Here is a 22,914-nt window from a genome sequence, read left to right as displayed (position 1 = left end):
TCTTGTACCACCGCTGGGTGGTTGTAAATGCTGAGTCAAGGAGGGAGGGGTCAGATAGTTATCTCACAATCCCTGAACCTGGCCCTCTCTGCAAAGCGACCAGCGCCATCTAGCTGGAATATTGATGAGTGTGGCATTGAACTAAACTCACTCACTCACTCACTCACTCACGCACTCTCCGCAAAGCTAAAATTCTACATGAAGCAAGTCTAGATATTCTCAGACTCAGGGCTCCTTTACAATTTGAAGCTTAATTTAAATTTGAGTTTATTTGTTATAACCAAAGTTATATCTTCTGAGACTAAGCGTTAGTTTAGGGATCGCACGACCGTTAGCACTAGCCAACAACATTACATTCATGTACTGACCCACATTCATACAGTGAATAACTCCAGGTTCTCTAGTCACGCAGGTTTACTCAGTCCCGATCTTCTTTTACAAGGTGACTGGGACTGGGCAGGACAAAGCAGACGCTTAGAAAATGTGGAACTGCAGCGCTCACGGGGATGTGAACATTCTGTTGACTTTGAAACCCGCACCACTTCACTAGTGTTGACAGTCTCTTTTAAAGCTGTTCGAGCCTGCTCCGCCCATCTCCCATTATAACATTTCTGATTCATTCAAAGTTACACCATTCTATGGTCTCATGTTTTGCCGCGTGATCGGAGAAGTACTATAAACTATCCATCGTTGAACGTTTTCTCGACTTTGGGGGGTCCGTTTTCGCTAGGGTCCATTTTCTCCTCATTCCGTTGATTCGCCGTTAATGGAGTATAGTACCCATTCTATTACGAAATAACCAAATGTAGCAGGGCGTGGAGTCATCCCACAGATGACATCCTAACCTCATTGACGGGGATAACTTTTGAAGATGTGGACAAGGCGTCCGACTCCGGGCCATAAGTTCTGTGGCGATGGCCAGTGCATTATAGCCCAATCTATCACGAAATAACTGCAATTTTCAAAATGGTTTTGTTTCTAGTTTAGAATGCAATGTTTACCTTATAACACTTGCTACAGGTGGGATCGAGTGGATTATCTGGTTAGCAAGCGCCTGCACTGAATACTTTGTGTGCTGGCGATTAGGTGCCTCACTCTGAGGGTGCGGGTTCGAATCCCGGATGGGACTCAATCAAACAAGTACTAGCATTTGTACTTTACTAAGAATGCGAAATCCCAAATATGACATATGTTGTATTAAATGTTTGGTAGTTGACATAGCTTAAGTTAAACAATAGGGAAGAAAATATCAGTGTGATATTCAAGATACAAAGGCTATTTAAGTATTAGCTTCGCTTGCTTTCATTTCGCTTCACATATTGTACCCGGTTAGGGAATAGAACCCAGGTCTACGGCGTGACGAGCGAACGAACTGGGCTACCCCACTGCCCCACTTTAGACAGGAGGCAGCGGGAGGGACAGCAAGAGATGGCGTGAGTGTCTGTGTCAGTCTTTTTCACGAGTGTTCTGTTTGTGTCTCGTACAGTGAGTGGGTGAGTGAGTGCGGTTTTACGCCGTTTTAGCAATATTCCAGCAATACGACGGCCGAGGTCACTAGAAGAGGGTTTCACACATTGTGCTCATGTGGTGAATCGAACCCGGGTCTTCAACGAGACGAGCGAATGCTTTAACCACTAGGCTACCCGTGTCGCTTACAGACATAGACAGAAGGGTGTAAATATTTTACACAGAAATAATTTTCACCTCTTTATAAAAAATCCGTTTTGGGATTTTTGTTTCGAATAGAATTGCGAAAGGCAATTAAGCTCATTGAGGACATTATTTTCAACTTCTATCCTTTAATTATTTTTCTGTAATGTCAAGGATATTACTTTTCCAGGATATTCGTGTACAAATGTTTAATTTTTATCTGGCCTAATCACAACTTCGATTGCCATGTTTCTTTATATTTGACAGAGTTTTGCATAAACCTCGCATTCGTAAAATATCCGCGTACTTTCACAACACCCCTCTTTATTACAATGAACTCATCCACATGCATGGGGTGCACGTGCTGATGTGTCGGTTATCGTTTGCGCAGTTCTTGTGTCTGGAGCTTCAGTGATCTCAAAATGATCAGTCGGAAAAGACAAGTGTTGTATATAATGGTCTTCGTCTCTGCTGTGTCGTTTTTCTACAACAGCAATCATGTAGTCAGTGAGTATGAACATGTCCTTGGAAAATGTAAGCAGATATGGGATTACAGGTCACATCTCGATATGAGACATGAGATTTTCCTAACTACAGTACAACATCAAATGTTTCTTGGTATTCCGTTTTTTGATATAGGCGATGCATTTATTATTGCGAAACAGCATTGGTGTATCAAAATATTTCTGGAACAGAAACTCAGTGTCCTTAGTATTCAAATTATTCTAAAACTGGGAAACTAGTGATCGGGATAGCAGAGAGTGAGTTTGTTATGCCGCTTTTAGCAATAGTTTATCAATAACTCGGCAGGGGACACCAGAAATGGGCTTCGCACACTTTACCCATGTGGGGCATCGAACCCGGGTCTTCGACGTGTCAAGCGAATGCCTTAACCACTTGGCCACCCCCTGCCCCAGTCGGTTTCTGTTATGTATAATAGTCATCTACGCAATAAAAGAAATTGTTTGATAAATACTATTCACCAAGCAATCAAGAGAACTACGTATATATGCGTGGAAAAAACTGTAAAGTTGTTACAGGATCTAATGTATACGCCCATAAAATACTCTTCTGGAAGACATTATCGGGGCGGTTGGGTGATTAAGGCGTGTTCTCGTCACGACGTTCACGATGCTCGTTCCCGGCATGGGTACAATTTGTGAGGCCCATTGTTTCCCTCGCCATGATATTGCTGTAATGTCGGTAAAAGCGGAGTAAAACTAAATTTACTCACTAGAAGACACGCACTTCAACACACACTAAAATATTCACATAACTGATAATAAATGGGAGCCCATCTTACATCACAGCGAAAGAACTTGTTACAAGCTAGTGAAGCTTGGGTTATGCCTGGGTTGTGTTGTCTTTTCGTTTTTCAACGTCGTACTCAGCGATAATCCAACTAAATCTCGTTGGTCTTTAAATCGAGTCTGGACCAGACAATCCAGTGATCGACATCATGTTGCATCGATGCACGCAGTCGTGACACAATAGCATGTCAGCTTTCCTGACCAACCTATTCTGTCAGTCGCCTTCAGATTGTGGAAGATCATTTCTCTCCAGATCTTCTCGGGTATCTGCGATATGAGATCACCTGTACTTTGTATGAAGTGTGTGCAAATCATTTCAAGTATGTATTCCAGTGAGACAAGGTCCTGTGATTGTGTTGACCTTCAGTTCAATGAAGCACCATTTTACATCCAGGGCTATTGAGTACAGGATTTAACAACCATAGCACAGGTTTCCCCGTAAGCATATATTAAAGTTTTCGTATGGGAAAATTGCAAAGGTAACGCGTAAGTAAGGTCTGCGTGAATAATCTTCAGAGATTTTACAACCGCTTATTGCAATTTGTCATCGCTATCTGTGTGCTTCCTCTGATCCGTGAAGATGTTTGTTGAAATGGTTCTTGGGGCGGTGGGGTAACCTAGTGGTTAAAGCGTTCGCTCGTCACGCCGAAGACCCGGGTTCGATTCCCCACATGGGTACAATGTGTGAGGTCCACTTTCTGGTGTCCCCCGCCGTGATATTGCTGGAATATTGCTAAAAGCGGCGTAAAACCAAAGTCACTCACTCACTGAAATGGTTCTTTAGTAACCCATGCTTGTCTTAAGAAGCGACTAACAGGATCGGGTGGTCAGGTTGACTTTGTTGACTGATGTCATCGTATCTCAGCTGTGTAGATCGACGTTCATGCTCTTGATCACTGGATTGTCTGGTTCAGATTCGATTGCATATATTAACAGACTGACTCCGTATAGCGGGAATATCGCAGCCTTAAGCAACAATCGATCGATTAATCATCTAAATCATTGATAACTTGGCAATCCAGTCCTGAGACCACGCTTAGTCCTCAGCTTAGCTAGAGAAATGTCTTCTACAGACCACTCCCCGCACAGCGTGGCCCCGTACTCCCTTGTGAAGTCCCTCCAACTCACGTTACAACTGCCCCGAAACACAACGTCCAGGAAGGTCATCGTACGTAGCTACATGAAGAATCTACAATACCAACTTGCCGGGAGGGTTCAGCAGCAGTATCAGGTAGGTCTTATATATTTTCATATTTTCTGAAAACTCGAGAAGCCGGAAAGTGAAATGCACATTCACAGCGAATCATGGACTGTTTCTACTGGGAGACGAGTTAATTTTTACGCTGTACTCGGCAATATTCTAGCTGGATGGTAGTGGTCTGTACATAAGCGAGTCAGGACCAGGCAATCCAGTGATCAACATGAGCACACGTTCTCATGCCACATCCTCCTTTGGATGCACAAGAGCAACCGTCGTCAGACTGATGCAGCGACTCGGGCAGACAGGCAGCACTTCTGACAGGCCTAGGAGCGGTCGACCACGCGTGACCACAACCACAACCCCAATACATTGTATTGCTGTTTCTTGTAGTTGTTTTTTGTTTGTTTGTTTGTTGTTTTGGGTTTTTTAAAAAAGAATTTAACCTCCTTGATACTCTAAAAGAAGCGGAAACAATTGTCAAAAGCATATTCTGACATAATAATTACTAGATGTTCACCCTTTCTTTTCAATATGTCTGAAAAGAGTTGGTGATCACAAATGGGTTTTGTTTTATTGAATATGTGAATAAAATTTACAAAAAAACAGCTGCTTTAAATCGGTTAATAATAAGGTTATCGGCTCCCAGTTGCGCAGATCGATGCTCATGTTGTTGATCACTGTGTTGTCTGGTCCAGGCTCGATTATTTACAGACCACCGCCATATAACTAGAATATTGCTAAGTGCGGCGTAAAACTAAACTCACTCACCCAAGTGGATTTTAAGTGTATTCACTGAAAAACATATGAATCATCAAAAAACGTGAGACTAAAATATTCCTCGAGATGCGAAATCTGTGCCCAATATTAAAGATTCATAAGTTCATTAGTTACATTCAGACATAATATTATTGTACTGAAGCTGATAGCAATTTATGGCTACAGTTCCTAAACTTGTAGAAACGCACGTACAATCACCACAAGCCCGGAAGATCGTCAGAAACATACACATTCGGACCAGTGAGAGTCGTTGTGTCGAACGTACGTTCGTGTTTTCGTATTTTCGCGCATAACGGGCATCGAGTCGGGGGTGAGTCTTTGGAAGTTACGGAAAGGGGCGAGTGGTGACGAATGGAAAGTCGCCGGAAATCTGGTTCCGAAAGTAAACTGGCGCCTGTCTCGCATATCTAAAGTTGGTTCGCTCGAAAGGTGGCGGGAACCTGCGAGGTACCGGAAGTACCGCCTCGTGAGACTCGCAAGCCCTAGATGGGGCAGCGGTGGGGCAGCCTAGTTGTTGACCACGTTCTCTCGTTACGTAGACCACCCGAGTTCGATTCCCCACAAGGGTGCAATATGTGAAGCCCATTGCTGGTGTCCCCGGCCGTGATATTGTTGGAATATTGCTTAAAAGCTGCCTACAACTAAATAAATAACGAGTTCTTGACTATCTAATCAAGTGACTGGTTTTACAAACCAAATATATTTACTCCTTATGGCAAGGTTTAGAGTGATATAGTGAAGTAAAATAAGTGACCCACAGAATCGAGTTACTTGACATAAACCATATCACGGCTAATATTTTTTTACTTTTGTGTGTCAATCGATCATTGCTGTGTTGCTGGTTCAAGATCTGCATGATGTCATCATGATTTTTTTTTTTTTTTTTTTTTTTTTTTGGGGGGGGGGGTTAATTTTTGTTTTGTTTTCTTTGCTTTGCTCTGGTGCGTGTGTGTTATAATAGATACGTATCTTTTCATCCAATGAAATAACACCAAATTATATGGAACATCTCCAGTTGCTAAACGGGGATGGTGTGTTAGCCTATTGGTTAAGGCGTTCGCTCGTCGTGCGAAAGACCCGAGTTCGATTCACCACATGAGTACAATGTGTGAAGCCCATTTAAGGTATTCCCTGTCGTAATATTGCTGGAATATTGCTAAAAGCGATGTGAAACAACTCGGTTACTCCAGTCACAAAAACCCAACCATTCGCGCTGCGCCGCTCCTTCATCTTCGTTATGCATGCATGATATTGCTCGGCCATGACTCTTAACAACTTCACTCTCGCGCGTACATTAAACTTTATGCCCCGAGAGACACCTAAACGGGTCTGTGTTGATATAAACGCGACGAAGTTTGGATTTTACCAAGTCGACACACCATTGCCGTAACGGGTAGGTATATTTTGAACCTTTCAGTCACCTGACCTGAACGTCATATTGACACAGTGGGAAATGCATACTGAGGTTAACTTTAACTCACATTCTTTGTGTTGCACTAAGGTTACCTTAGTGACTTGCGATCACTTCAGTTCTTTGTGAAAGGGACCCGTGAAGGTCCGGGGTAGAATACGCCTTCAGCAACACATGCAAAACAAAAGGCGACTCTGCTTGTTGTAAGAGGCGACTAACGGGATCGGGTGGTCAGGCTCGCTGACGTGGTTGACCCATGTCAATTGTTCCCAGTTGCGCAGATCGATGCTTATGCTGTTGATCACTGGATTGTCTGGTCCAGGCTCGATTATTTATGGTTGGGATACTGCGGCGTAAAACTAAACTCACTCACTCTTTGTGAAAGGATATCCTGAGCATTTCTATCAACTATCATGCGTGCTAGAGGTATTCATCTAATAAACGTGTATACGACTCATTAAAATGGCCCTTTGGGGTTGTTGGGATGGTTCATGGGTCCCTTACACCCCATGCCTTGAAGACCCGATGACGGTGGAAAATTATGTTTTTTGTTTTTGTGGCCTGGGTTGGGGCCAGTCTCATCGGGTCCACTATAGCTCATTCCGTCACAACTCGTTGCTATGGTTGTTTAGCGCAAAGACTACAGCTCCAGTGTACACAATTATTGTCAAAGCACATCACTGTCAAAAGACCACTTTCTTTCAACTTGCCTTTTTGAAACGCATGCTAAGATGATTATATATTTTCAGGCTGGCGACAAAGAGGTGTACCTGAGGAGGCGCAACCACGTAAAGAACGCCTGCAAGAAGCTGAACCGCACTCGTAAAATAACCCCCAGGGAGCTCCGCCTGCAGACCAGCGTCGTTCATATCCCCAACCTGCTTTACTGTGCGATACCAAAGTGTGGGACTACTTTCTGGCGTAGAGTTGTTGTAGCACTCAGGCGGAAGGATCCATCTATAAGAAGCCCATTCCTGCTTTCTTATTCTGACTTTAATGTTAACAAGGCCGCCTTCAACAGAACCCTCCTGAAACCCAAGAACCTCCAAGCGCTGCAGCACTTGTTAAATAATTCCTTGAAATTTATCTTCACACGGGATCCATATCAAAGGTTATTTTCGTCGTATGTGGACAAAATCTACGCTCCAAATAATCAGTTCTGGGAGGTTATTGCCAAGAAGGCCGCATTGTTGATCCGGAAGGGCATCCGCGATCCTAATGCCACATGTGGTCAGGACCTTACGTTTAGAGAAATGGTTCGTTACCTGAACTCATTACCACCTCAGAAGTATGACGAGCATTTCTTGCCGGGTTCTCTGAAATGTGACGTGTGCAGCGTAGAGTATGACGTCTTTGGCAAAATGGAGACATTTATCAAGGATATGACTTACATATTTAATACCTCTGATTCATTTGGACGTTACTTACAGTTTAACGACGTGACCGCAGAGTATAAGGTTGACTACATCGTCGATGCCGTCACAAGGGCGTTTTTGTTTAAAAATAATGACAATAAACGATGGAAAAGTTGGACCAAGTGCATCAGTACTCATGCAGCCAATCAGAGGATTTGGCGTCAATTACAAATAGGTGGACATATTGACAAGACGGACCCTTATCCCTTAAGCCCTCGGGAAAGCGACGTCATATCGATGACTGAATACATCAACATGGCGCTCAAGGCTTTTAAGAGATCGTCCAAGAAAGCCAAAGCTCAAAAGAGGGAAGCCTATTTGCAAGCATATAGTGAACTAACTCGTGATGATTTAGAAACCCTGAGAGAAAAATACTTAGACGATTTTTATCTTTATGACTACAATGATAGACCTAAAGATTTATTTGAGCAGGTCGGTAAAGAGAAAGTATGGGATTTCAATTACTATGATCTGCTGAATGTGAAATAATGGTGTTTTCTTCACAAACACTCCATAAGCTTGGATGTAAGGTTTGTAAATAAATTATCGGGACCTACATTTCAGTGTGTGTGGCTTTCTGAGTATTGTGAGAAAGGATGTTATCGACGCAAAAGGCAGCAGAATCTGTTCAAACTCTGTATGATTATAATCGGTGGGAGAATTGTTGGTCAGACCGTTTGTGAAATGTAAACTAAAGATCATTCATATGTACTACAAACTGTTATGGGTCATGAATATTTTGCGGTTGTAATTTTGCAATTGTAAACTGAATCTACGCTGAAAAGATCCACACCCAACACAATATCAATCACTTGAACTTTGTTCAGTGTAAATGCCCTATAATCAACTTTGCTAACTACATAGTGACACTGATTCTGATGACATTGTATATGATTTTTACCAGTAGTCTAGCAAGATTCACCAGTATTCTAGCAACAAACAACATGAGATAGACGACGGTAGAATTGTTAGTTTCATATCTCGGCAGCAGCGGTGGTGTAGCCTCGTGGGTAAAGCGTTCTCTCGTCAAGCTGAAGAAAAGGGTTTGATTCTTCACAAGGTTAGAGTCCATGAAGACCATTTCTGGTGTCCCCTCCGTGATATTGCTGGAATATTGTCAAAACCGGCGGAAAATCACTCACTCGCATATCCAGTGAAACCATTATCAGTTTCCTTCCAACTCTTGGTAATGAATTTGTGATGGTGATTATTAGCCTGCAGGCGTAGTTCCATGTTGTATGCTTTTATCACGGGAACTAACTCTGTGAGTCTAAGCCTGAGGTGAGCCCCGACTTCCTCACTGTTCTAATACTGCCATATTTCGCCGTTCTCATAAAATCCCCTAGCGGCGAAAATGGCAGCAGATTGATCTCCCTTTTTCTGTCCAATCAGAACACGTGTTCCATCGACTTAGATTCAACTTGACCAATGCAAGCAATGTGGAGAAACAAATGTGACATGACTGAGTTCTGTCGAGAAGAAACATTTGAGTATCGCGCCCGGGAAGAGGTTCTAGTTTTCACGATGCATCCGGAAATTGCCGAGATCTTGCGAACGATCACTTTTGAGACATGGTCGCTGATTGCACTACTAAATCTGATTACCTCCAATCACGAGTCTTGAACACTCGCACCATGAAAGGGTCGTATTAGAACAGAGGAAAATGTGACAAGTAACAACTGTGGGAAGAGAACGCGACTTCCTCCCTGTTAAAGAATGAACAAAAACACTTGATAGCAGGAATATTAGAGAGCCGATTCGAACTGTATTCCCGTTCAAGTCCAGCACTCAGGCATGGCAAATAATTGTATGCTCATGTCAGTTCAGTGTTGTATGCGCTACTCTGATAATTCGTACATAAGATTTGATCTTTAGACTTGTCCCCTGCGTCGTAGCCACGGGGTAACCTCGTGGATAAAGCGTTTACTGGTTACGATGAAGGCCCGAGTTCGATAACCCACATGGGTGTACAGTGTGTGAAGCCCATATCTGGTGTCCCCGCCGTGATGTTGCTGTAATATTGCTAAAAGCGGCGTAAACCAAAATTCACTCACTGAAAAATATTGTACAAAGTACATCAGTTTCATGTAGAGTTAAGTTGATGTGTAATCGTTTGTAATCGTGTAATCGTAAAGGACACTATTAATATTTAAAAAATATATTGCAAATATGAATCTGAAAGCAAACACTTCAATAACAGAATGTTTTGATAAAAATGGATAAGCCATCTACCATTATCTGAACATAGTCGAAGTATTTCCCCACTAATATTATTTTCAATATTATTACAACTTGATATTTATTATAATGTGATTTCTGTACTGTGTATTGTGTAACAGTATTATCATTGTTGATAAACAATGGTACAGCAAACACTACACTCTGTACATTTGTACAACTCTGTGTGAGAATGGTGTACTCTGTGTATGAACTTGTACGCTACTGTAACAGCATGTAACCATACACAATATATAGCTTTATATACTGTAGTATGAATGTCCTTCATGAAAGCAAACCTGTCCTTCAGTATGACATATGAGCGATATGAACGTGTATGCTTCTGTACAAACATGTAACCATATACAATTTTCTGCCGTATAAACTACTGTACAAACATATAATTTTGGTGTACTGAAATAAAAATAAAAAAGACGTTGTGTACTATCTAAACACGTAGTTATGCTCAGAGTTCGCTAACTTCGTCGGCGGTTAGGTGATTAAAGTATTCACTTGTCACGCCGATTCCCCGGTGTCGATTCCATACATGGGTACGTGTTGAGCAATTTCTGGTAGCTGCGCTGTGATATTGGTGGAATATTGCCAAAAGCGTCGTAAAACCACACTCACTTATTCACACTCGTTTCATTGGATTCTGGAATTTTTACTTGTCTCATTCTTCCTTTCAGACGTTATCGTTTCAACAATTAGAGAAAATTTACAGCTCCAGACGAAGGCTGGTTAAGGACATATGTCGAATCCGCAGAAGTGGGAAAATGAAGGTAGATAAACTCCGTCAGATTAGCGTTCTGAGAAAACCTAACCTGTTTTATTGTGCCGTGCCAAAAGCTGGGAGTACCTTTTGGAGACGAGTTTTTGTAGTAGCCAAAAGATGGAAATCTGGAATATCATCCCCGTATATGTATTCATACTCAGATTTTATAACTAATAATTACGCTCTGGGTATAAAACTGACAAAATCTAACCGAAAGAAAGATTTACAGAAAACTCTTAAGTCTTCTTTCAAATTCCTTTTCACACGTGACCCGTATCATAGACTATTTTCTACGTATATTGATAAAATGTTAGCTCCTAATAGTGTGTTTTGGGAGTATACTGCCAAACGGGCTATTAAGAAGGTTCGGACTGATGGACGGTTTTACACTGGGTGCGGAGCGGATATTACCTTTGTGGAATTAGTTCGGTACTTGAACACTCTTCATCCCAATAATTACAACGAGCACCTGATCCCCACGACTGGGAAATGCGACGTTTGCAGTGTCGATTATGACGTCATCGGCAAGATGGAGACCTTCACGAACGACGCCATATATATTTTGAATAGAACCGGTTTACTCGGGAAGAAGATTGTTTTCTACGACATGAGCACTGAGCATGAAGTTGATTACATCATCGATGCTGTCGTCAGGGGTTTTCGTCTAAAGCATGTCAACAGGAGTGCTTGGATCAAGTGTGTCAGCACCCATGCGGGATACCAACGAATATGGCGGCAGTTGCAAATCGCTGGACTGATAGACAAAACACGCCAATATCCGCTTACTTCTATCGGAAGTGAGGACGTCAGTGTAACGGAATATATAAATATGGCACTTGAAGCCTACAGACAGTCTAGTCCGTTATCCATCCTCAACAAAAAGGAAGCGTACTTGCAGGCATATTCGCAGTTGTCTTTGAGAGACTTGGAAGCCATCAGGGAGAAATACCTTGATGACTTCTACACGTTCGGGTATCCTGATCGGCCAGCCGAACTCTTCCACAGAACAAGTATTCCTCAACAAAATATGTTTGACTACTTCGACCTGTTATAATAAAGATTATGTGATTAAGCTTTTTACACATATTATTTAGTAAGATTTGCGACTCCTGAAGATCCGGGGTAAAATAGGTCTTCAACAACCCATGCTTGCCACAAAAGACGACTATGTGCTTGTCGTAAGAGGCAACTTCCGGGATCGGGTGGTAAGGCTCGCTGACTTGGTTGACACATGTTATCGGTTTCCATTTGCGCAGAATTGCTCATGTTGTTGATCGACTCTTCGCCAAACAATCACGTGATCAACAGCATGAGCATGGATCTACGCTCTTGGGATACGATGACGTCAAAACCATGTCAGCGAGCCTGATCACCCAATTCCGTTAGCCTTTTAACCTCTTATCTTCACAGGTAAAATGTTGTGAATCTCGATTCCTGGTGGATGTTTTCTAGGTACAAGGCCCTTAACTGGCTAGTTTTATGACGCGATCAAGATCTACCTACACCTAACACCTGTACATTAAATTGGGCTTCACACTTTGTACCTACGTGGGTAATGAACCCGTGTTTTCTGATTCATGAGCGTAGGCTTTAACCGATATGGTACCCAACTGCCCCTTGGGCACGTACCTGTTCTTTGCAAGTTAGAACTGATCTTCACTAACTCCGTTACTTGGTTGACACGTTTCAAAGGGAGCAGTCACTTTAGAACAGTGAACATCACAGAACCGCACCTTTGTTGTTTAGTAAAAAACAATAATTACACTATTGCAATTCAGGTTCCGTTGCAGTTAAGATACAAAATGGATAGTTACTATACTGAATTTGGACGTCATGTTCAACTCCATAAAGAAATATACACGTGAAGATTCATCATGTACAGCAAGCTTTGTGAGTGCGAAACACTACATACTGATCTTGTTTTGTTTGTAGATTGACGCCTAGCAAATAATATTTTAGATAAATGTACATGGGTTCGATTGGTACATAATCGAGTCAGACAATCCAGTGAGCAAAATCATGAGCATGGGTCTACGAAAATGGGCTACAACGGCATGTTTCAAGACATGGTCCGGTGGTAGAATAGGCCTTCAGCAACCCATGCTTGCCACAAAAGGCGATCATGCTCATCGTAAGACTCGACTAACATGATCGGGTGGTCAGGTCAGGTGAGTGTGGCGTAAAACTAAACTCACTCACTTGCTTGTTTCAGTGGAAGCTGTGAGCCTGTTCAACCGATCTCGTTAGTCACCTGTAAACATATGTTGTTGAAGATCAATTCTAACGCAGTCAGTGCAGTGCACTTGTGAGAAACGAAAAATCTATTTACCCGCAGAAAAGAATGTCGGAACATGCATTGGATCATACAAAGCAGTTGCACAGCATTCAGACTATTGTGATACATTATATTATGTTTGATGTCGGTGGCACAATCAATTATTTAAACAATTCCACTGATAAATGGAGCGCTTGTTCATGTATTTGACACACAGTGCTACAAACGTTACCGGATTATAAATACATCTATTTTGCCATTTTGACCGCTGCCACATAGCTGGAATATTGCCGAGTGTGGCGTAAAACTAAACTCACTCACTATTTTGCCATTTTAGAAATACACACAAATCGTCAGTTCTTATAATATCAAAACACTTGGATCATACGAAATGTACAGATCTGTAAAAGTAAGAGGACAGTGTCGTAATTCATTTGATGAATGTGGTTGAATGTGGTCATTTGCTAAAGCAAGTCGGCTTCCATTGTATTTCCGCAAGCCACGAATATATATACTCGCCGCCCCAAATTGTTGATAATTTCTAATCTTAAAGTGCATTGAAAAACAAAAAGTAATAAATTGATTGGGTTCAGATTTTATTTCTGAATATACAATGGCAAGCATTTCTAGGCTTCCTCAGCCTCTCCTTCCTCCTCATCAAACTCGCCCTCTTCCTCGGCGGTGGCGTCTTGGTACTGCTGGTACTCCGACACCAAGTCGTTCATGTTGGACTCGGCCTCAGTGAACTCCATCTCATCCATGCCCTCGCCAGTGTACCAGTGGAGGAAAGCCTTGCGACGGAACATGGCTGTGAACTGTTCGGAGATACGTTTGAACATCTCCTGGATAGCTGTGCTGTTACCAATGAAGGTAGACGACATCTTGAGGCCACGTGGCGGGATGTCACAGACGGCAGTTTTAACGTTGTTGGGGATCCATTCAACAAAGTAGCTGCTGTTCTTGTTCTGGACGTTGAGCATCTGTTCGTCAACCTCCTTCATGGACATGCGGCCTCGGAACATCGCAGCCACTGTCAGGTAGCGGCCGTGTCGGGGATCACAAGCAGCCATCATGTTCTTGGCATCAAACATCTGTTGGGTGAGTTCGGGGACAGTGAGGGCACGATACTGCTGGCTTCCTCTGGATGTGAGTGGAGCGAATCCAGGCATGAAGAAGTGGAGACGGGGGAATGGCACCATGTTGACAGCCAGTTTACGGAGATCAGCGTTCAACTGACCAGGAAAGCGAAGGCATGTTGTTACTCCGGACATGGTGGCGGATACCAGATGGTTGAGGTCACCGTAGGTGGGTGTGGTCAACTTCAGTGTCCTAAAGCAGATGTCGTAGAGAGCCTCGTTGTCGATACAGTAGGACTCATCAGTGTTCTCAACCAGCTGATGTACAGACAAGGTGGCGTTGTAGGGTTCGACAACTGTGTCAGATACCTAGAAAAGGAAAACATTTGATGATTTATATTAACTGTATAATCATTTCGAATATCACGAATACTTATAAACAGTGCAAATAACGACGAAAACCACAGTTTATAATTTACAGTTCAACTCATATTTGTTCCTTCTACAGCCAGAATTTGTTTTTGTGTTTTGGGTTGAGGCGTTAATGAATTCCATAGCCAGGTATTGATACCATGTTACGTGGCTGGAGTACCACGTGATCTTTCGGGGCATATCAACAAGACGATTATCCTTCTTATTTACCTTTGGTGATGGCACAACTGAGAACGTGTTCATGATCCTGTCGGGGTACTCCTCCCTGATCTTGCTGATGAGGAGGGTGCCCATGCCAGACCCGGTGCCGCCTCCAAGAGAGTGGGTCAGCTGAAAGCCCTGAAGACAGTCACAGCTCTCTGCCTCTTTGCGAACAACATCTAATACAGAATCCACCAGCTCAGCTCCTTCTGTGTAATGACCCTTGGCCCAGTTGTTACCAGCACCGCTCTGACCGAAGACAAAGTTGTCAGGACGGAAGATTTGACCGAAGGGCCCAGATCGTACTGAGTCCATGGTTCCAGGCTCCAGATCCACGAGAACAGCACGGGGGACATACTTGCCTCCTGGAAAATGTACATGGTGTTTGTTTTGGTTTTATTTATGTATGTGTAGGCATTGGGCTGTCAATGTTGTGCTTTACTGTCTTAGAAGAGACTGGAGTGTCTCAATGCATACTTAGAGAGTGCATCTAGGAAGGGTCCGAGTCTCGTGAGAAAGAGCCATGATGCCATCATAATCTATTACTGTAGATCCGGGTTAGAATTGGTCTTCAGCAACCCATGCTTGTCATAAAAGGCGACAAACGGGGTCCCAATTGCGTACATTGTTGTTGTTTATCACTGGATTGTCTGGTACAGACTCGGTTATTTACATAACGCCGCCGTATAACTGGAGTATTGTGAAAGATGGCGTTATAAAACAAACAAGCCACTATTACTGTATATTCCTGCAGTTATATTATATACAACTTGAATACTAGAGAAGTATCTGTTGTTGTGATGATAATCATCTACGTCATGAGGAAAGAGTGTCCTGTTAACATCCCTTCGACCCCGTTACTTCAGTATCTTACTCACCTGTAGCCTCGTTGTAGTAGACGTTGATTCTCTCTAGCTGTAAGTCGGAGTCGCCGTGGTAGGTGCCGGTGGGGTCAATGCCGTGTTCATCAGAGATCACTTCCCAGAACTGTATCGAAAGGATAATGTTCACAACAGAAATGTTACCAAGTAGCTTCAATGCACTGAAATTAGTTTAATTTATATCTGCAAAGAATTAACTATCGCGATCCTTTTCCTTTTCCGCTAAACATTATAATGATGCATTTTCTAGTATACCACAATTCCAAATGGAAATCTAAAACGCAGCAAACACAGAAAAAACATTTCATACAAACATTAATGCTTCCATTTTTGTTCTAAATGTGTAAAATTGTTTTCCAATTCTTTTCTGATAAATTCACTAATATTACGTTACCTTAGCTCCGATCTGGTTGCCGCATTGGCCAGCTTGCATGTGTACAATCTCGCGCATGTTGACAGAAGGTGGAAGGAGGAAGAAGACGTTGAATGGTGACTACAAAAGTCCAGCTGGGCACTTGAGTTGTTACTGACCTCAGCAAGAAGGACGCTGTTTATATATGATGTTTTTGTTGTATGCTTGCTTCCGATTGGTCGGTAGTTGCCTTGCTGGTAACTACCAACACGATAACACGATTAGGCTAAACCTGCCCTTAATCTCACAATTAAGCCCATTGCGACGAAAAGGCGTCTCATTAGGGTGCGCCCACTTGACGAATATTGCTGCCTACATTCAGTTATAATAATGCTGCTAGGATATTCTTGTTGCATTCATTTGACCCTCAAACATACATAAATGGAAGTATACCTGTGCAAGTGTAAGCATGGAATTAAGTATATTATAAGTTGTTCACTGGTCGCGAGGGGGCCATGGGCTCATGTACCCTCGAGGTGTGTTTATGAACGATAATTCAATTCAACATTAACAAACATTACAGAAACACTAGAAAAATTCTCCTTTAAAAGATTTTAACATGTTCAATATATAATGATGATGATGATTTGTTGGACACACGTTCTTCTGCAATTATTGCTAGATATTGTCTTAATCTTCCCAAACAGGCTCATGAATCGCACGTCTTTTTTCTTCCTGTTATTTAACTGTAATATAAGAAAATAATTACACAAAAGTTAGTTTAACATGTATCTCGAACTGGGGAGTCTGTGGAGTGTTTTTTCATGAATTGCTGCACGATGTCAACTAGTTGTCACAACTTGCATGTATTCTTGTTGCAAAACCTCAGGTGGAATTTATGATTATTACCCACGTGGTAATGAGTGAGTGAGTTTAGATTTACGCCGCACTCAGCAATATACCTTCTATATGGCGGCGGTCTGTAAATAATCGAGTCCGGATCAGATAACCCAGTGATCAACAACATGAGCATCGATCTGCGCAATTGGGAACAGATGACATGTGTCAACTTAGTCAGCGAGCCTGACCACCCGATCCCGTTAGTCACCTCTTACGACAAGCATGGTCGCCTTTCATGGCAAGCATGGGTTGCTGAAGGTCTGTTCTACCCCGGACTTTCACAGGTACGCGTGGTAATGCGTAAAGGGATTTCATAACACCTTCCGGTGATCTGATTGGCTAATACGTGAACTTTGACATTACTGATACTACTTTCATCACTCGTTCCATTTATGATTTTCATTCAGAAGTTTTCATACCTTCTGACAGCATGTAAAATGAAAACACTTCCATTGAATTAAATAGAATTTATTTCATTTAGTGTGGTTACAAGCATTATTTTCAATCCTATAATAACTCAAGTTCCTGTAATAAAAACGAAAATAAGATAAAACAATCGAAACAAGTTAACAAACACGTCTAGTGGTCTCTCGTGAGTGTAAACAAATATGGCGTCGCCCGTAAAAGTTATTGATTTCGTCACAACAATTCGGCGTGTATGTTGTCAGGACTGCATAGAAACACCCAATATCAAAAGATGAGCGGCGCTCTTGTATCTCGATCAATGCCACTGTCAGCCGCACCCTCTCGAGTCCTCCCACACCAAAGTATTGCCAAAGCCATGCCTACCGTGCGTTCTTATTTAGGAGTCAAAAGCACTTCCTAGAGTTTGAACACAATAAGCTTGAAATCGTCTTCATTTGAGGTTGTAGACTGGTGGAGTCTTGAACATAAACATCGAATCTCGACAAGTGGGAGTTCCAAGCCGAGATGAACAGGCGTCACCGGCATCCTGCGCAAAGCGTCGCCATGTTATTTACAGTAACTCGTCCTCCGATTAAGCTCAGCTATTTCAGACATACAGATCCCTGTTATTCACATTCATCTTTGCTGTTGAGTTTGCCGCTCCTAATTAAATGCTCCCTGTTATCTTCTTTTTTGTGAACACTTCTCAACATGACGACTCAGCCGACATGTACAGTGATAGCCGACTGACGTTTAGGCAAGATTTAGATCACGTAGTCATGTTCAAAATATTTACACTTCACAAGTGTTTTGATGAATTACACTATTGCATTTGAAACCAAATCCTAAGTTGAAAAGAATCAAATTTTGAATCCGAGTTGATTCTGTCTTATTTTGTTATTTTCTTTATAAGTTGTAGGAAATGTTTTGCTTCTACGCAGCCTACGTTTTCTTGAGTGAAGCGGTTGACAAATATGATGTATTGATCCGCCTTGTGCGGTTCTATATTGGAAAACGAAAGATTGCTAAAGCTAAAGCTCGTGACAAACCAAAAGTATTTCACTTGGGACATAAGCTAAAGCTTGTGACAAACCTAAAATATGCCCTTTTAAGTGAAATGTCAACGCACTGATTGGATTTAAAGTTGATTTGTTATATAAAACTATGTTGTTTTGCGTTATTTTAATCACATTTACTAAATATGTTGGAAGCGCACGTAGAATCTACAAAACATGCCCGGAAATCACCTGAGAAGAGGAGAGCCGTTACGTGATCACACGCATGCGTGTATTTGAATTTCTCACCGTCCATGGCATTTTCCTTGTTAAAAACATCACAAGAGGCGACACAATTCCATTATCTACGTTCTTTGTACTTACAATATACCGACAATACATTATTCATGACTTTGTGAACATTGATATAACGTCACAAACGAATTAAATACTCGGTATTATTTTTATGAAAACACTGTCATTATTACGCGCGTTCTGGTTAGTTGTCGTATTTTCGCACATACCAGGCATCGAGACGGGAACGAGTTGTCTCATTTGTCACCATTCGCCCCTTTCCGTGTCCTCCAAGAATAGAACCATTCGTGACCGATTCATGTTATTCCGGAACAAGCCGAATTTTTTGCTTATTTATTTCAACGAATTAATCATCCGTGATACTCGTACAACTAAACGAAGGAGAAAAACGTTTTTCCTAAAGACATACATAAAACGCTAAACGTGTGAAACAAGACCTCTCAAACCATACTTAAACCATGGAACTGATTGGGCGCATCGTGCTAGGTTGCCACCTGTGCCAGAAATGCAATCCCTCACCCACGAAAAAAGAATTTTCCGAGGATCACGTTTCTGAACATGTTTATGTTGTAAGGCTGGGTAAATAGGACTGGATCCGCCATGTTGGATTTATGACGTCATCAACACCTGGACGCCTGGTGTTTTTTTTTCAGAAGATGAGTCACTCCTATATTGAGATCTATTGTGTGGACACCTGGTGTGCCTGTTTTTAGATCATAATGTACCATCACCCATTTGTGCAAACAACATCTAAGGGAGAAGTTTTGAAACAACTTACCTCACAGAATCCATAGGAAATCCAAAGCTTCACACATATGTCCATGAACAGATCGATTCGCACATATATCCATTATTTCCAGCAGCACAGATATTTCCATGAATGGGTAGATCCATATCCAACAACCCAGCATGTCTAGATGTTTACGTGAGTTGGGACAAGTAACCCATTCATGTGAAGATACAGATTGATTCATACTGTACTCCAACAATGAATGAATCATTTGCCCACCCGTGAGTGTCATTCAAAGCTATGTTTACGATCCACTGAAGAGAATCCCCTCTCCCGATCAAGCATGAAGATTAAGAAAAAAAAGGGAATGATGAGGAATAAGTAACTTCACTTAGATGTTCCCGAGTGTCCTTGTTAATCCTGTTTTCTTCCTTTTAATTTGCGACAGCCTCCGAGTGAGGTGCACCTCCCTACGCTCAATGAACCAAGAAGCATCACGGCCTTCACGCCCAAGCATTCGTGAAACTAGGGCATAGATCGCCGCCATTTTGAAGCAAAAAATTATAAAAATGAAAAATGTGAAAAGCATAGTTATTATGCATGGAGAATATTAGAATCCCTGTAGAATGATCCACACGTGTTATGTCAGTCAACAATAATATGAATAAACATAGCCTGATACATACTGAATACTACCTTACTCACGTGTGTCATATGATTTAAAGCCAGTACATTTTTTCGCCAATGTTCATGCAAACAATGGACAAAGCTTGTTTAGACAGGTGTGAACAGTCGTTCACGACACAGTATGGTTTAAACATATGAAAGTGAACACGCATTACTAACATAAGCAGTAAATACAACATGAAATGGAGGATTTGATTATTGCATAAATATTATAAATTCTACCATGACTTCGGTAAATACTGGATTGTGATTGGTTAATCAAAGTCATTCAGAGGTATAAATTTTGTATCTGCTATTGAAAACGGATTCAGTGATGATGAGCTTAACTCATTGCTGGCGCAAATGACAGAGACAGGTGGTTATATGCACAAATTAATTCAGAAGTATAGAAAACAAATTGAGTTGAACAGCGCCAACAGATCGTCTGCTTTCGGACGAAACATTTCACAAGCAAAAATGATTACGTAAATTCAGTGTAATGCCATAACAGATGGACTATTTCATAATTTCCATATAAAGTGCATAAATTATTTATTTATTATTTCGATTTCGTTGACGATATGGCCACTGATCCTTACCCGTTAACGAAGAAATTGTTTCTCATTTAAATTCTATCATATTATGATAACACTACCTATAATTTCGAAACACAGTACCGGTTGGTTTATTTTCTAATTCAACCTTTAATTGCTTTAGACTTCAGTCAACACCCAGCCTGGATGAAACTGTAGGTCACTCTAATGAACCTGTCCAAACCAAATCTGACTTGAAAAACTTAGGTATGAAGTAAAGACTTTGATGAATAATTAAAAGCATTATTTTCCAACGTCAGAGATGAAAGTGATAACCAACATTTTATAGTACAATGACTGAAATTAGCTATTGCTACGCCCAAAGATTCACATAATAATCGATCACAATAATAATCTACAGTATAGCAATTTTGAAGCTGGCCTACATGCTGGCCGTCCGATGCCAAAAAATCAAGACGCTTCGAAAAAGTGGATGAAGCTGAATTAGACCAAATATACCTGGCCGAGAGGCATAAAAACACCCTAAAGACAACCCACTGGGGCGTTTCCATTTTCAAACGTAAGGAAATATATTCTATAAATGAAAAAAACAACCCAAAACAACACCACTATTAATTTTTAGAAATTGAATTTATTTTCACTAATTTCACCAATGATTTTCCTTTATTAATTTACTAGCAACAAACATATTATGACACAGACAGTATATTTTTAAACATAACACTTCGTAATGGTTTCATTTTTAAATGCGAAAACTGTAGATCTACAGTAAGTACCGTAACTGTAACCGAACTATAATGTATCATTCAATAAAAAGAAAAATAGTTCCTACCTTTTTAAGATATTCCCATTACTGAGTATGTTCCTTTCCATTTAGAATGGCTAACACAACAAAATGGGAATCCGAACTTTGAAAGTCTTCCGGCTGAACAACTGGCAAAATTGCTTCGACATTTTTATGCCAAAGTGAGGACGATCGACGGACACTAGATCTACTAGATCAAGGCAGCCATACATCGTCATGTCAGGACACTTCCTCATGAACGCAATTTTAATATTTTGCAGGATGAACTATTTCACAGCGCACATAATGTATTTCAGGGCGGTATCTTGCTCAAAATTAAAAAGATGGGCTTGAATAACCCCAAACACCATGAGCCAATTTCTCAGGGTGACATGGCCAAAATTAGATCGCACTTGTCTGTTGACAAGCCGGAAAACCTCCAAGTTAAAGTTTGGTTTGATCTCACTCTCGGTTTTGGCAGGTGGGGCTGTGAAAATCAGCAGTCTCTCACTCGCGATTCTTTCACTGTCGAAACCGATGACATGGGTGTTCAGTACATTACGATGACACACTCTGAAGCGACAAAGAATCATCCAGGTGGGGTTCACGGTGGGGGGCAGGGAAAACCTCGTATCTACTCGACCGGTTTGTCTTCGTATCCAGTCGATTCATTCTCAAAGTACAAATCCAAATTGAATCCACAAAATCCAGCATTTTTTCAGCAATCACGGAAATGTGTACGTGAGTACGACACCACGTGGTACACTCTCAAACCGTTAGGCCACAACTCTCTTTCGTCAGTGATGAAAACTTTGTCAGTAAATGCCGGCTTGAGTGAAATTTACACATTTTGGCACATGCTGGTGTAGAATCACGCATGATCGTGAAGTTGACTGGACACAAGAATGAGCAAAGTCTAAATTCATACAACACCGACTCTTCCTCCGATCAAAAACGAAAATATTCATCAATTCTGCAGGGTACTCCGGCTAATTCCACACACTTGGCCCAATCTGTCAGTTCACATTCGATGAATCAGGTCAACTTGGCACATCTAGCGTAAAGCCATGCGCGTCATCCACTTTTCAAATCACTAACTGTGCTGTTGACAGTTATCAACAATCATTTCGGCGGAAACTAGGTCAGTGGGTTAACTCATTCCAGAAGTTGAGAGGGTTCTAATTTGTGAAAATTCATGTTATCATCCGTCAAAAACTAAGAAACTATGGTTCACACTGTAAACATGAACATATTTAATTGTGTGAATAACGTTTTGAAGCACTAAAGCTGGTGTTTATTTTAATTTATTTTGACAAAGTTGTCACTGTTCACAATTTTGGACAGGCTGTTAACCCTTATGTTTGGCGGTCCAAAAGAATGGATGAACCTGCACCCCTTCGGTGTTGGCAGTGCGAGCTTGTCGAACCGATTTGCGCAGCGGCGCTGTCGCGGCGGTAAATAATTCGTTTTTTAAATCTTATTAACGCGGTCATGGTAGAATGAAGATAAACATACTGTGTGTGCTACGCGTTCGGTTTTAAATTAAAAAAATAGAACTATTATATTTTGGTTATATACCTTTGATTTTCCTA

General features: G+C 41.5%; 2 protein-coding genes across 3 annotated transcripts; one reads left to right on the top strand and one right to left on the bottom strand.

The window, feature by feature from the left end:
* Positions 1-1,936: 1,936 nt before the first annotated feature.
* LOC137298039 (carbohydrate sulfotransferase 11-like) lies at positions 1,937-12,610 on the top strand. Of its 2 annotated transcripts, none has more exons than XM_067830079.1 (3): positions 1,937-2,157; positions 4,034-4,191; positions 10,671-12,610. In XM_067830079.1, exons 1-3 carry the CDS (start codon positions 2,073-2,075, stop codon positions 11,808-11,810), a joined length of 1,383 nt encoding a protein of 460 aa, XP_067686180.1. In that variant the 5' UTR covers positions 1,937-2,072; the 3' UTR covers positions 11,811-12,610. The 2 variants fall into 2 exon arrangements, with proteins under 2 accessions (XP_067686180.1, XP_067686179.1); XM_067830078.1 differs by lacking the exon at positions 10,671-12,610 and adding an exon at positions 7,099-8,482 and having other exon boundaries at positions 1,954-2,157.
* Positions 12,611-13,614: 1,004 nt separating this feature from the next.
* Positions 13,615-16,149, bottom strand: LOC137298418 (tubulin beta chain-like). Its single transcript, XM_067830681.1, has 4 exons — positions 16,016-16,149; positions 15,619-15,727; positions 14,750-15,105; positions 13,615-14,476 (listed from the first exon to the last, which is right to left on the bottom strand). Exons 1-4 carry the CDS (start codon positions 16,070-16,072, stop codon positions 13,658-13,660), a joined length of 1,341 nt encoding a protein of 446 aa, XP_067686782.1. The 5' UTR covers positions 16,073-16,149; the 3' UTR covers positions 13,615-13,657.
* Between the last annotated feature and the right edge of the window lie 6,765 nt (positions 16,150-22,914).

This window comes from Haliotis asinina, chromosome 10 (genome assembly GCF_037392515.1).
Source record: "Haliotis asinina isolate JCU_RB_2024 chromosome 10, JCU_Hal_asi_v2, whole genome shotgun sequence".
Classification (NCBI taxonomy): Eukaryota; Metazoa; Mollusca; class Gastropoda; order Lepetellida; family Haliotidae; genus Haliotis; species Haliotis asinina.
This window is presented reverse-complemented; position numbering and strand designations above follow the sequence as displayed.

Excerpts from the sequence above, each read along its gene's own strand:
- LOC137298039 (XM_067830078.1), top strand. The coding sequence starts at position 2,073 with ATGATCAGTCGGAAAAGACAAGTGTTGTATATAATGGTCTTCGTCTCT. Across the intron at positions 2,158-4,033 it reads CAACAGCAATCATGTAGTCA|ACCACTCCCCGCACAGCGTG; the intron begins GTGAGTATGAAC and ends TGTCTTCTACAG. Across the intron at positions 4,192-7,098 it reads GGGTTCAGCAGCAGTATCAG|GCTGGCGACAAAGAGGTGTA; the intron begins GTAGGTCTTATA and ends ATATATTTTCAG.
- LOC137298418 (XM_067830681.1), bottom strand. The coding sequence starts at position 16,072 with ATGCGCGAGATTGTACACATGCAAGCTGGCCAATGCGGCAACCAGATC. Across the intron at positions 15,106-15,618 it reads CTACTACAACGAGGCTACAG|GAGGCAAGTATGTCCCCCGT; the intron begins GTGAGTAAGATA and ends TACATTTTCCAG. Across the intron at positions 14,477-14,749 it reads CAGTTGTGCCATCACCAAAG|GTATCTGACACAGTTGTCGA; the intron begins GTAAATAAGAAG and ends TTCCTTTTCTAG.